General features: G+C 52.0%; 4 protein-coding genes across 4 annotated transcripts; all 4 read left to right on the top strand.

The window, feature by feature from the left end:
• Positions 1-906: 906 nt before the first annotated feature.
• On the top strand, positions 907-3,382 carry CTRU02_214044 (peptidase S41 family protein; the record flags this gene model as incomplete). The annotated part of the gene is made up of 3 exons (XM_036724597.1): positions 907-1,141; positions 1,227-1,619; positions 1,680-3,382. 3 exons carry the CDS (start codon positions 907-909, stop codon positions 3,380-3,382), a joined length of 2,331 nt encoding a protein of 776 aa, XP_036583716.1.
• A 1,659-nt stretch (positions 3,383-5,041) lies between these two features.
• Positions 5,042-6,573, top strand: CTRU02_214045 (endoglucanase 3; the record flags this gene model as incomplete). The annotated part of the gene is made up of 2 exons (XM_036724598.1): positions 5,042-5,722; positions 5,773-6,573. 2 exons carry the CDS (start codon positions 5,042-5,044, stop codon positions 6,571-6,573), a joined length of 1,482 nt encoding a protein of 493 aa, XP_036583717.1.
• A 1,246-nt stretch (positions 6,574-7,819) lies between these two features.
• On the top strand, positions 7,820-8,458 carry CTRU02_214046 (uncharacterized protein; the record flags this gene model as incomplete). The annotated part of the gene is made up of 1 exon (XM_036724599.1): positions 7,820-8,458. The coding sequence occupies one exon, from the start codon at positions 7,820-7,822 to the stop codon at positions 8,456-8,458; it is 639 nt and encodes a 212-aa protein (XP_036583718.1).
• Positions 8,459-10,722: 2,264 nt separating this feature from the next.
• On the top strand, positions 10,723-12,849 carry CTRU02_214047 (choline dehydrogenase; the record flags this gene model as incomplete). The annotated part of the gene is made up of 5 exons (XM_070206170.1): positions 10,723-10,918; positions 10,979-11,293; positions 11,334-11,450; positions 11,530-11,988; positions 12,050-12,849. 5 exons carry the CDS (start codon positions 10,723-10,725, stop codon positions 12,847-12,849), a joined length of 1,887 nt encoding a protein of 628 aa, XP_070060202.1.
• Between the last annotated feature and the right edge of the window lie 956 nt (positions 12,850-13,805).

The following is a 13,805-nucleotide window of genomic DNA, read 5'->3' on the forward strand; positions in this document are numbered from 1 at the left end:
TAAGGTATCTACTGTTGCGTTATTGACTGTATGTGGTCAGGCAAGGCACTTTGTGAGGTATCCAAGAATGAATTAAGTAAGCCAATAATTTCCTAGTCGGGCAAGCAAGTCATCGCCTTATCGATAAGCGATGAAAAGGAGACTCTCTAAGAGTACCGATGTGCCACCCCAGAAGCGAAGATCTCCAGATTAGGTTATGAGAAGAGGTATGCATACTTCCTTTGGAAAGAAAGAAAAAGAGTTGTTTACTCATTGAAGAACGGCTGGAATCCATTTGAACGAGGCGCAGCTCCATACCATCTATCCGTCTTGGCAACCCTCTAGAGACCCAGACCAAGCCATTTGCAGCCATCGCAAAGCCAATTCCAAGATGCAAAAGCCCGCTTATTAGGGCGCTATAAGGCCACCACGACGTAATGCCAGGGCTCTGTATTCCCTCCCCGCAATATGATTAGCCCGACCCAACCCACCAGCTGAGACCCCATTACGCCCGAGTTTTGAACATCCATGTGAACCAACAACCCCACGCCACCCGGCTGCCTTGGAGAGTGCCTTGATGTCTCAAAGTGGTGTATGTCATGGAAGAATTCGAAAAGCCGAGTTTCACGGGGGTCCCTGGCGTTTGCTTGGAAGAGATGACTGGCTCAAAAACCTGGAGATTATGTCCATCTTGTCCCGTCCAACGGGTGTAAAACCGGGAATCGCAAGCAAACAACCCATGTTTGCCAAGCGACGCCAACGCTCGCCCAGCTTCCGCCAGTTCCCTTCAGCCTCAGCCCAGGGGGGGAACTTTCGTTTGCATTCAGGTCACACCAGGCTGCTGCGGGCCGACCTAGGGGAAAAAAAAAACGTGCTGGATAAGACATACAAAGGGGTGGCTGCGCCCCCTCCAGCCTGATGTGATGGATGAGATGGGATACATTAGCAGACGTGCACCGCGTCTCTGAGAATCACTGCCTGCGAGCCGCCAACGACAAAATGTTGGATCTCGCGACGGCTCTCGTGCGGCTTTTGCCCCTGGCTGGCTTTGCCGTTGCCGCCCCCTCGTCGTGGAGCCCTTTTCGGAGACAGGCATCAGGGGACCAAGCCTGTGCGCAGATTGCGCAAGCTTACGACGAGGCTCGGGCAGATAGAACAACAGGTGAGTTTTACATATCACGATGCCATCAACCGCAGAGAATGGTGTGTTGGGTCTTTGTAAGGTCCTGAGTGGGTGGTTGACAGGCGTGTAGCTAGGGTGAAGCCATCGCTGGCATACCAGTGTCTTCGCTCAATCCCGGTCGATGTCGATAGGGACGTCGCATTCGTCAAGTACATTCGACCATGGCTTGAGTTCCAGAGCACAGTTGGCATCCTGCCCAACCCGCCCGAAGAGTACCTTTACCCTGGCGTGGACATTTTCGGTGGTCTCAACAACATCACCCAGTCGCTCCAGAATGGCGGATACGCATCCCAGATCGACTTTGGCGTTGACCTGTACCGGCTCATTAATGTCAAGCCTCGGGACGGACACCTCGGGTACACACCTCGCGTTGTCACACTGATCCGCTTTGAAACCCCGGAAATCTTCATTTCAATCTCAGAGGACGGCTTGAAGGCGCCCAAAGTCTACTTGTACAGTAGGTTGACAACAACTCACCGCTTTGGATAGCTCTCGCGAGTTACTGACATTTGTCCAGGGGACTACCGACTCAGCAAGCAGCAAGGCTACACTCCGTCAGAGGTTGCCAAATTCGACAACGTCGCAATCACCGACTATATCCAGCAGCGATCAGTCGACAACTCCAGGAACCAAGACCCCGACGCGGCGTATAACGAGCAGCTCTTCAGTGCCGTCATGAATAACATTGGCGAGACGGGGGGTGCTGGACGACACATCCACACGACACTGCCCGACCAGAGTGTCATCGAGTTCGCCAACGGCACGCGCACGATAATCACCAACATCGCCTATGTCACCTCCAACTTCTCCGGTATCAGGACCGGCGAGGACGTCCACCGTCGATTCGAGGTTCCTGGGCGCGACGGAGAGGCAGAGGTACCGGTGAACACCACGAGAGCCACCTTCATCCCGGCCCTGGAAGGATACCCGGAACCCTTTGTGATTCATCGAGATAGATACCAGAGCGGCTACTTCATGAACGGGTCCGAATACAGTGACGTTGCCGTCATTGCGGTCAACAGTTTCGTGACGCAAAACCAAGCCAGACGCAGCCTTGCCGGAGACCCTCTGGAGTTCATCCGCGTTACCAGCACATTCGTCGAAAGGAGCAGGAGACAGAGAAGATCGAAGCTCATCATTGACCTCCAGGGCAACGGCGGAGGCCTCGTCGTCAATGTGATGACGCTGTACGCGACGCTCTTCCCTGAGGGCGGAGACAAGGCGCACATGAACATGCGCGTTCGCGCGCACGCAGCCTTGAACTGGGTCGGCACGACGGCGGAGAAGCTCGGTGTCGACCTGCAGGACCTCCCGTACCCCGTCGGCTTCAACGGTTTCGTCGATGTGAATTTCCGAAACTTCACCACTTGGGAAAGCTTCTACGGCCCCAAAACGCTCGACGGGGAGGAATACTCCAACATCGTCCAGCCTTTGGAGATTTCCTACGCGGCCGACGGCGTCCCCGGCGAGTTCGACATCCCCGAACCGTGGTTCAAGCCCGAAGACACAATCATCGTCACGGACGGCTACTGCGCCTCCGCGTGCGCCTACGCGGTCGGCATGATGACGCGCGAGCTGGGCATCCAGGTCGTTGCGGTAGGTGGCCGGCCCCTCGAGGCTCCCATGCAGGCCATCGGCGGCACCAAGGGCGGCCCCGTCCTCTCGCTCTCCCCTTACCAGAGGTTGTACCCGGCGCTGAGCGCCTTTGCTACGCCGCCTGACAATATCGATTTGACGCCCTTTGAGAATCCCAATCCGCCCCTAGCGGGTCCCCCTACCAGTTCGTGGGCCATCAACTCGGCCAACATCTACCTCGACGACGACCTCGAAGGCACACCGGTGCAGTTCCGGTACGAAGCGGCGCACTGCAAGGTGTACTACACCTGGGACACGTTGACGGACCTGAGGAGGCTGTGGGAGACGGTGGCCAACGTCAAGTGGAACGGAGGCAAGTGCGTAAAGGGTTCGACGACGAACGACGACGGGACGATTGGCAAGTCGGCGCCGGGCTACTCGGACAAGGTTGTGTCCAACTTCAAATGGAGTCCTGGTCCCGGTGATGTGGTTGAAGGGGCGAATCGCGGGACTGGGGGCGGTAATGGCACGGGCAATGGTGGTGATGGTAATCAAGACAAAGGGAACGCCGCGAGTTCAGCAAAGGCAAGCTGGAGTGTAATGTCGATAGTGACAGCAGCGACGATTCTGGTCTTCGTCATGTAATCCTTAGTTGTGGCATTAGCGGAGTGAGCAGCATTATACCACTTGATTGAAATATACTGGAGTGGACATTCGCGACAGAACACTGCTTATAAATATGAGGGCCTGTGGAACATGTAACTAGAGGCTTTGATGCTTATAGCCTTCAAAATGAAGACTTGATTTGTTATGGCATTGCCCATAAAAGTTAAGTCAGTATGACGAGTACATTATCAACAACCCAACTTTTCAAGCTGAGCCGAGGTCGGGTTGCCGCTTTACTCCCTCAGCTGTGTTCTGCTGTGGGTCGAAAAACAACTCATGGCAAATTTCGGTGTACGCACTAGGTAGGGCTGGGAAGATTAGCCTCCATCTTGCGCATAATATGCTCAAATTTGAATGTTTTTCACTGAGGAGAAGAATCCTCCGCGGTAAACACTCGCCTGAAACATGTTTATTTCGCATGATTAACCAGTCGGCCACGAAATCAACCCAGACAAAAACAAACATTCATGGTGCATCAATCAACTCGGGGAGAATCAACAAAGAAGTGGGAGCGAGGAAGTGTTTATACTATGTAAGATATCTGTCCAAGGACTTCAATTTAAAGGAGATAAGTTACCGTTTGTTGTCATGGTTGGCCCCTGTTCCCACAACTAAGCTTCTCCCAAACTGGTGCGTCACCCGTCGACGGTGAGAGTGGAAAAGTCAAAGTAATGAGCCACTCAAACCCGAAACATCTCGGATGCCCGGCTTATGAAGGCCCACTAATCACCTCGGATCCGGCACGGCGTACGGCACGCAGGGGGTGACCAACATCTCCCCCAGACTGATCGTCCTCTGTAAGAAAAAGCCAAGCTTTAAGCGAATCCACTGACACCGATGGGCTGTGAATTTGATAATTGCAACGTCTGGCAGTCAGACGGTTCATCTTGGAGATGTGAGACATATCGAAAGAGATGTGCAACTGTATTTAGGGTTGAACGGTTGATGTACTCAAAACCTTAACTATGAGAAACTTTGTATGACGAATAATCAAATCCTGCGTGCCTGATTCGGCAGAAACGGGCTCATTTGTGCTCCCCCCCTCCAAAAATTGGCTCATCCCGCAACTCAATTCGTCCGCTCACCGGATGGTTTTCCCGCGCATCCACCAAAAATCAGATGAACCGTCAAAAACTCTCTCGGCTGAAAGGTGTCGAAATGAAGGAGGAGAAACCAAATGAAAGGGCCAAGCAGGCAATATCCCAGTCTTGCCACCTAATCGCGCACCGCGTGCCTACACAGTCCGACCGTTGCGCTTCTCACGTCACCGCTCACGCTGCTCCTCCTAGCCATGGGGCGATTTGCTGGATGGAGTGGCCCCACGCATCACATCTGCGCGACAGGGATCTCGACATGCAGAGTTCCGGCCAGACGGCACCTTGGTTACATTACGGGGAGCGTGGAGGAGCAATTTTCGAGTTAAGGAGAAAGACTCTGATATAAGACTCTCTTCCATCGTTCGCCCATAGTAGAGCGTCGTTCTTCCGTCTCATTGCACTCGAGTTTCTTCTTCCCCCCTCCTCCCCCTTGTCACTCTTTCAAGGCTTTACGCCATCACGCTCATTTTTTTTTTTTTTTTTTTGAATTCAGTCACTCATTTCACGCTCCCTTTTTTGATACTTGAATCTGGAATTCATCATGAAGGGACTCATCGTCAGCGCCGCTATTGTCGGCGGAGCCATGGCTCAGGCCGGCCCGTACATGCCCTGCGGTGGCAAGGGCTGGACCGGCGAGACGACCTGTGTGTCTGGTTACACCTGTGTCGTCCAAAACGAGTACTACAGCCAGTGTGTTCAAGGCAGCGCCAATGCCGGAGGTGTTAGTGCCCAACAGGTCACCACCCTGAGGACTTCCACCAAAAAGGCCTGCAAGTCCAAGGCCCCCGATGCCCCGGCGCCCCAAGTCCCCAAGTCGAGCGCTGCTGCGATCACCTCCACAACCTCTAAGCCCGCCGTTGTCCCGTCATCCAGCAAGCCGGTTGACAACCAGGCCTCCAAGCCGACTCCTGCTCCCGTCAACAACGACAAGACTCCCACCCAGGCCGGAGAGGCAGATGCCCAGGACGGAGAGGTCGAGGCCCCTTCTACCCCTGCTAAGCCGTCCAGCTCTTCGGCTGCCCCCGTAGTCACTTCCAAGGCCGTTACCACCTCCAAGGCCGCCGCCACCCCTGCCCCTAAGCCCAGTACTCCCGCTTCCCCCGGTAAGGCTGGCAAGTTCAAGTGGCTCGGCGTCAACGAGGCCGGCGCCGAGTTTGGCGAGGGCAACCTTCCCGGCACTCTTGGAAAGGACTACATCTTCCCGGACACGGCCAAGATCGACGTAAGAAAACAGAATACTTGTTTAAACCTTTCAGTGCTGACATTCGATAGACCTTGATTGCCCAGGGCTACAATACCTTCCGCATGGGTTTTCGTATGGAACGTGTCGCCCCCAGCGGTCTCACCGGAAAGTTCGACGACGCCTACGTCTCCGGCCTGACCAAGATCGTCGACCACGTCACTTCCGCCGGCGCCAGCATCGTCCTCGACCCCCACAACTACGGCCGCTTCTCCGGAAGCATCATCACCGACACGGCCGCCTTCAAGACCTTCTTCGTCAACTGGGCCAACCTGTTCAAGTCCAACGACAAGGTCATCTTCGACACCAACAACGAGTACAACTCGATGGACCAGGACCTCGTCCTGAAGCTCAACCAGGCCGCCATCGACGGCATCCGTTCCACCGGCTCCACCAACTGGATCTGGGCCGAGGGTAACTCCTGGAGCGGCGCCCACAGCTGGACCAACGTCAACGACAACATGAAGGGCCTCACCGACCCCCTCGACAAGACCGTCTACGAGATGCACCAGTACCTCGACGGAGACTCCAGCGGCACCTCGGGCAGCTGCGTCTCGACCACGATCGGTGTCGAGCGTGTCAAGGGCGCCACCGAGTGGCTCCGCTCCAACGGCAAGGTCGGCGTCCTCGGCGAGATCGGCGGCGGAGCCAACGCCCAGTGCAAGGAGGCCGTCGCCGGGCTCCTCGAGCACCTCAAGGAGAACAGCGACATCTGGCTCGGCGCCACCTGGTGGGCTGCCGGACCTTGGTGGCACGACTACTTCACCAGCTTCGAGCCCGACACCGGCGCTGGTTACCAGTACTACAACGAGCTGCTGAAGACGTACCAGTAGACTGGGTTCTTCCTCTTAGAAGGTCGATCATTGGGCTAATGCAGGTACGCGATTGCGGATTGCAAAAAAACAAAAGCTCCATTGAGTCATCCTTTGAAAAGGACACCTTTCTTTCTTTGTATAAATATTAGGGGACCTTGGTTATATCTGCGTTGGGCGGCCTTCCTTTTGGTGAAACGGCTGACGACTCATGATATTTTCCACTTATTTGTATCTATGTTGAAAAATTTCATTCGCCTCGAGAAGGCTTGTCAAAAAAAGTGGCTTGTTGCTATGACTTGATATGTTGGCCCCCATGCGCCCGGAACCCCCGGAAGAAGACAGCCTCTGTGAGCCGTGACCGGCTGCTCATGCGGCCCCATCTACTCCGTCCCCGTCAATCCTTAAGAAATCATTCCTGCATGCATCTTTTTGCTTTAAATTTTGAATAATCTCGGCTGCTTAGTACTGGGAAAATTTTCATGTCCTGTGAGGTAATAAATGCGCGCTAGACGGGCCGTTTTGATTTTTCTACAAGCATAAAAAAGTACCAAGCATAATGACGCTTCCCAGAAAAACTGATAGCGCCGTGATCCTAACCGAATTCGTTCCTACACCTGCATCGCGTAGTATTAAGGCTATGCGGGGCAGTGTTTTGTTCAGCTCCAACTAACATTCAGCCTTTAACGCAGCCAATTACATGTCTGCATCAGTGTCCAACCAACAATAAGAAACAGTGAGCATGCATCGATGCAATTTCCCGCCAAGCTTCATCCCAAGCGACCAGCCGCAGCTCGACATGTTGGTGCAAAGAGGAATGTTTGCTCCATGTATAGGGACACAGTAGCTTGGTGGGCCGATTACTGTAGCAGGGACCGGCGGCTGCCTGGTGGTGTGGCTGAAGATCCTTGTCGAAGCATCTCGAAACTAACCAGAATCAACTCGCTTCCGGGTTGCTAATATTATCACAAGGCAGCACCCACCCCCTGGCCAAAAAAAAAGAGGCACGGTTCAAACTGGCAAACATAAATATTGGGTTGGTCTGCTTTGTAACGTGTTTGCAGTACAAATTGACATCCTGTCTCACCTGATTTGCAGTTTGCAATTCTAAACTTTTGCTTAGACCGTAAAGCAAAGAGCTTGAAACTTTTACACTCATTTTAAACTATTCCACCTTTGTCAAGTATACCCAACTTCAAGGACAACTACACATTTGCAACATTCCCTTCACAATACAACATCTTCATCCCTAACACAAATCAACAAAATGACAAAAGTCGACGGAACATCATCCCCCCGCCCGCGCTCTCCTCGCCCTGCGGAAGAGCCGCAGCCGGCTCCGTATAGCACGTGGTCCGGCCCCCCAAGCCAAAGCAACATCCTCACCCGCCAATTCGCGGCCCTTCCTCTCATTATCCTCCTCTACACAGCTTCTATCCCCTTTACACCCGTCGTCTGGGTTCTCAACCTGGACGGAAGCTCTCTCTTCGACCGCCTCTTCGCCGGCTTCGCTATGCTGTCGGCGTGCTACTTCCAATGGCGCATTGCGAGTCTCAAGCAACCTCTGGCCATTATTCTCCCCGGCTCAAGCGGCACGACGATCCGCAACGGCCGCGTGGAGAGGGGCTCAACCCACGGCTTCGTTTGGCACCCGTCCAACTACTGGCCCTACATCGTCTGCGAAGCCATGCTCTTGTGCCTGGCCGAGTTTGGACCCAGCGAGATTCTGAGAAGGAGTATCGTCTGTGGTGTAATTGCTGGCCTCTGGGTTATTGGCTACAGTGCGACGCCCGAGTCCACGAAGAGGTGGGCTTATGATCACTTGAAGGCTTGGATGTTCTGGATGGTCCTGGACGAGCTCATGCGCGTTGGAGGCAGGAGCTACAGCGGAAGACGTCGTAGATAGTAGGAGCTGATCATGAGCTCTTTATTCCACGTGCATATTTCAGATGTTGAAAAAAGGAAGACGGCCGGGACAGTTTTCAGGCGTCAAATGTGGCGAAATGGGAAATATGTGGACCAAGGTTGAGTTTGAGCAGGATGGTTAAAGGAAATAAAAGTCAAATCCCATGTAATTGTTCACTAACAGTTCAGCCGCGTATATGAAACTTGTGATGCAGCTTTAGTAACAACCATGTTTGAGTTGAAAAGAAGATTCAGACATTATTTGGTGCCGTATAGTCAAGCTAATCACCGATTGAATCAAAAGTTGAATAATACCGAAGATTTACAAATGACATATCTTATCCCAGACTGTTGCAACAGTTAGCATACGGGCTTGTGTGGCTTCCGACAGACGCTTGGCATATAGGGCCCCAAGGCACTCTCCCCCTTCCAAACTTGACAGGTTGAGAGACCATATGCCAAAATCACTACCAAAGCACCACTTTTACTGCACCTCAACTCATCATGAGAACTACTTGAGCTTACTGTGAATTGCTATTATTTGTGAGGTCCTTTCACCCTGTGCAATCTACGTAGACGGCACATGTCGTTGTTTCAGTGGGTATGTGAGCGTGATGCCAAAGTTCACATCACGAAGAGTAAGAAACATGTCCAAATTGGACTAAATCATACATAAATTTGCAAGCTCTGTGTGACTGACCAAACTGCTCAGCATGCTTTTGGTTTTGACAACTGTAGATCCTGAAAAGGACAAAATCCTTTACCAAAGGCGGCACAGCAGCCCAATTCGTCATAGTGCGTGCCAGGAAGGATCACAGCATCAGCTCCACGCATGATAAGCTGAGTCCACTGCTGATAACGCGCTGTATGTTGAGCTGCAAGTCTTGAAGCCATTGCCGGCTTGGCTTGCGTATGCGTGTGCATCAAGCCATGCCCACCCTTGCCTTAGCTCCGGCTCTTCACTTCGGAGTCCTTTAGCGATCAAGAAGTCATCTACCTACTCGGTGGATTTAGACTTCCATAAAACAGCAAAGAATCATGCGAAACCAGAAGCCATCAGTTTGGAAACTCTGTTTGATAATATTCACATGCTGTTTGAGATAGCTCAAACTTTTGTGCACCTAGAACGTGGGTAGCTACTTCAACCATAGCTCCAAGACTGTGTCCAAATCTCGACCTCTTCGTTACACGTGCTAGAGGAAGAAGTTGAGCGGGCAGCCAAATGGATATTAGAGAAGAGTGGTCTCACGACACAGATTCTCTGTGGAGTTACAGGAGTCTCTCGGCTGTCATCGCTCCGTGGCATCAGTAGACTTCAAAGTCATCCATCAGTGCTCCTTCAAAGATCGCCCTCTGTGGACCTAATCAGCCCCATTGCATCAGTATATTTTGTGGAGCATTTACATGGTTCAGACACCACTACGCTGAGCGACTTGAAGCATTTTCAAGTTACCTCGCACGACCATAGCCATCAATACTTACATATTCTACATGCATGGTAGCTTTTTGTCAGCCGAAATGGAAATTTCTTGAGGTTAATTTTCAAAGAAAGGCAGCTTTTCTTTCCCCAAACGGTAGCTCTTAAATGCGTGTGCTCACCAAGGTAGCACTGCCGAAAATCACGCCAAGTAACTATCCCAGCAATAACGGAGTAAGTGTGCTTAGCGCTTACAGCTGTCAATTTGTAACCTTGATACCGTAACATCGTCCTAACGAGGTGGCAAATGTAGCTGTTTAACCAGGGTACAATCGCCTGCCCACCAGCATTACTTGCGCGCATTGTTCGCAACCCTTGCGCCTTCGGCAGTATAAACCAGGGGCTCTTCTGGGGCTCCTTACCACCGATCCGACCTACCCTATTAGAGATCATGAAAGCGTTTTCTCGGCACCGGAAGGCTTGCTGTATCCTGTCCCTGGACCCGGAGCTTAACATACCATGTCTGCCCACTCACCGTATTTATCCCCACGCGAATTATAACGGGTCAATCAGATAAAGCGGACGTCCTCGCTTGCCCTGGAACCTACCCAAGGTCATTTAGGCGGAAATCAAAACTAGACACTGTCTGTGCAACGGCCCCGAGGTTAGTGCTCTCAGGGGAGTGAAGGGCAATGATGTGATGAACGGAAATGGGTTTCTGGCCCGGGTTGGCCCACCATGGAATCTTTTAAAGAAGACAATGGGCCATTCTTGTAATCTCTGAGAGCTTGCGTCTTTAACCACACCGCGGTTCTGCCAATATTTGCAGCGCTTCCTGCCTCGGAACCATGGACGGTCTTCCAAGTTTCAAATCTGCGGCCCTGGCAGTGTTGATATCGAGCCAATTTTCCACCGCCGCCCCGACTGCTGCCCGATTCGCCAAGCGAAGCGTCACAGAGCTTGGTGATGCCTACGACTACATTGTCGTTGGCGGTGGTCTGAGCGGTTTGGTAGTTGCCAACCGCTTAACGGAAGATCCTGATGGTAGGAGCCCAACCTCCAGATATTAGCCTCAGCACATGTGCTTATGAAGACGTGCATTAGTATCTGTTCTCGTTGTTGAATATGGCGAGTTTGATAATACCTGGGACGTCGCCATTCCGTACTACGCCGCCAACAATCATCCCAACGACATGATTCAGGTCTCGTCCATCCCGCAGCCCGGTCTCAACAACAGGACCTCTGGAGTGCAGACGGGTACGGTAGTAGGAGGCGGATCCACTGTTAACGGCATGGCTTTCGATCGGGGGTCAAAGGCCGACTACGATGCTTGGGCGGAGCTTGGAAATCCCGGCTGGGATTGGGAAAGTCTTTTTCACTATTTCAAAAAGGTAACCGTGCCCAAAAGAGACGAAATACGAAAGATTTATCAACTGATTGATGAAATTTTAGTCTACAACATTCCATCTTCCTGCTCAAGAGTACGTTGACAGATGGAACTTCTCCTATGATCCGAACACCTACGGGGATGGTCCCATTCAGGTCGGCTTTCCTTCATGGCAGTGGCCCGACAGAGGTATGTTCGCCCTTATATTGCTCATTCACAATGTTTGTCATGCGAAATTTAGTTGGGCTCATTTTTTTTTTTTTTAAAGACATGCAGAGAGAAGCTTGGATCAAGGACCTTGGTGTACCTGTTCTTGATGACCACGGTGCTGGCGGCAACAATGTCGGGCTAGCTCAGCTTCCCCAAAATCACGAAGCGAAGAACGTCACTCGTTCTACTTCCAGAACCGGCTACTACGATCCCATTGCGGAGAGTCGCAAAAACTTGAACTTGCTCATTAAGCACTACGCTTCCAAGGTGGAATTTGAGAACAAGAAAGCCATTGGCGTGAACATCATCTCCCGTGATAGCGGCGAAAGCTCCCTTATCAAAGCAAACAAGGAAGTCCTTTTGGCCGCTGGTGGGGTCCAAACACCTCGGATCCTTCAGCAGAGCGGTGTTGGCCCTGCTGCGCTGCTCGAGTCCCTTGGCATCGACGTCGTTGCCGATCTTCCTGGTGTGGGTGCAAACTACCAGGATCATCCATGGATGCTGGCTTTGTACAACTGTAAGTCTCCAGGTCCTTAGTATCCGACAATAGGAAAGAATCAGGGACTGACAATTCCAAGATGGAAACCCCCCTGAACTCGGCAACGAGGCCATGAACGATCCTGCGTTCTTCAACGCCTCCGAGGCCGAATACTTTGCGAACCGGACAGGACCATTCACTCACGCCCGTGGAAACAACATCATCTTCCTTTCCCTTCAAGATCTCACTCCTGACTATGAGGCCCTGACAGCAACTATCGAAGCCCAGGATGCCAAGGACTTCCTTCCCCAGATCTACAGCGACCATCAAGAGCTTCTTGACGGTTTCCTTGCGCAACGTCAAGCTCTCGCCAAGGCTTTCCGAAACCCTGAGTCCGGCGTCTTGGAAATTCCTTTTGGAGGCTTTGCCGGCGGTGGAATTGCCTTCCAAAAGCCCCTCTCCCGCGGCACTATCACGATTAACACTACTAACCCCGACCCTGCCACGCCGCCTGTCGTTGACTTTGGTGTTCTGCAAAATCCTGCCGATCTTGAGATGCTTGTGCTGAGCGTTAAAGTTATGAGGAAGTTCATGAATAGCGAGACGATTTCCGTTCGTGAGCCTGTCGAAATTCTCCCTGGAGGCAACATCACGAGCGATGCGGATATTGCACAGGCTGTGAGGAACTCACTTTTCGCTAGTTTTGCTCATCCTAGCGGAACAGCAAGCCTGTTGCCCCTCGAGCATGGTGGTGTCGTTGATCCTACCCTTCGCGTCTACGGTGTTGATGGCCTACGAGTGGTTGACGCTAGTGTAATCCCACTGATTCCAGCCTGTCATCTGCAGGCTACTGTGTATGCGGTCGCCGAGAAGGCTGCTGATCTAATCAAGGGAATTTGAGACACTGCCGCATGTGTTCACAAATAGCGCAGGATCCAACGAACTCTTATCGTTCAGGAAGAGCTACCAGTGCATAGAGGAAAAGTAGCATTTAGCTGTTAGGGTATTGGTGACCAATCCAATCACATCCATTTATTGTACCATCAGGGATACTGCAACCTTGTTCCCACCGACGGCTGTTCTTTATGTGCTTAGCCAGATGATCTAGCCTTTAACGAACCACATAGCCTCAAAGCTCAACTTCCACTGATAAATCGATTTTTTAACACTGACGAAATGTCAAAATCGTAAAGTTGCTGGAGCTACTAGTACGATCTGTTGCCTAATAAAGCATTTCGCCTCTGGCATTTACCATGAAAGAGACCTTACACTACACCACTCAATCATCCTAATTAAGGCTTAGCACAGCGGTTACTTTCTGCTCCTGAGACATCCGGGAGAAATTTCACTGGGTATCAGTAATCTGGTGCACATCATGCGACCCCAATTCCTCTCCGGTTTTGATCTTCCTGTTCGTGAGACAGTTCGAGACGTCCAAATACCCGGATCATGTTCCCAGCCGCTTCCGCATTGGTGGCAAGGTTCTGCTCTCGGAAAATCGGCCACCGATCTGGATCTTTTTAGTCGAGGCTTCTTCAATGCCACTTCGGTAACCATTGGCCATAGGCCCGTCTTAAAAGCCATTCGTTATCTTCAGCCGCAAACGGACGCCAATCTGACCACAATGTTGCTCCCGAAGCCGTCTTGCAGCCCACAAATAATGGGGCTGATTATCGCTTTGTTCGGCATTGGCGTAACTCTGGTTGAGGAGTAGATCAACCTAGTTCATTATCGTGACCGTTCGGGCGTAAGTCTACTAGGGTGTTGGCTTTTACTTGCCATTTTCGTCACAGTCAACCCGACGCTTAGATATTCATGCTCGGCCAAGGATCTCCCCCTCGGATGTCCAACGTCTT

This window comes from Colletotrichum truncatum, assembly GCF_014235925.2.
Source record: "Colletotrichum truncatum strain CMES1059 chromosome Unknown Contig_0010, whole genome shotgun sequence".
NCBI lineage: Eukaryota > Fungi > Ascomycota > Sordariomycetes > Glomerellales > Glomerellaceae > Colletotrichum > Colletotrichum truncatum.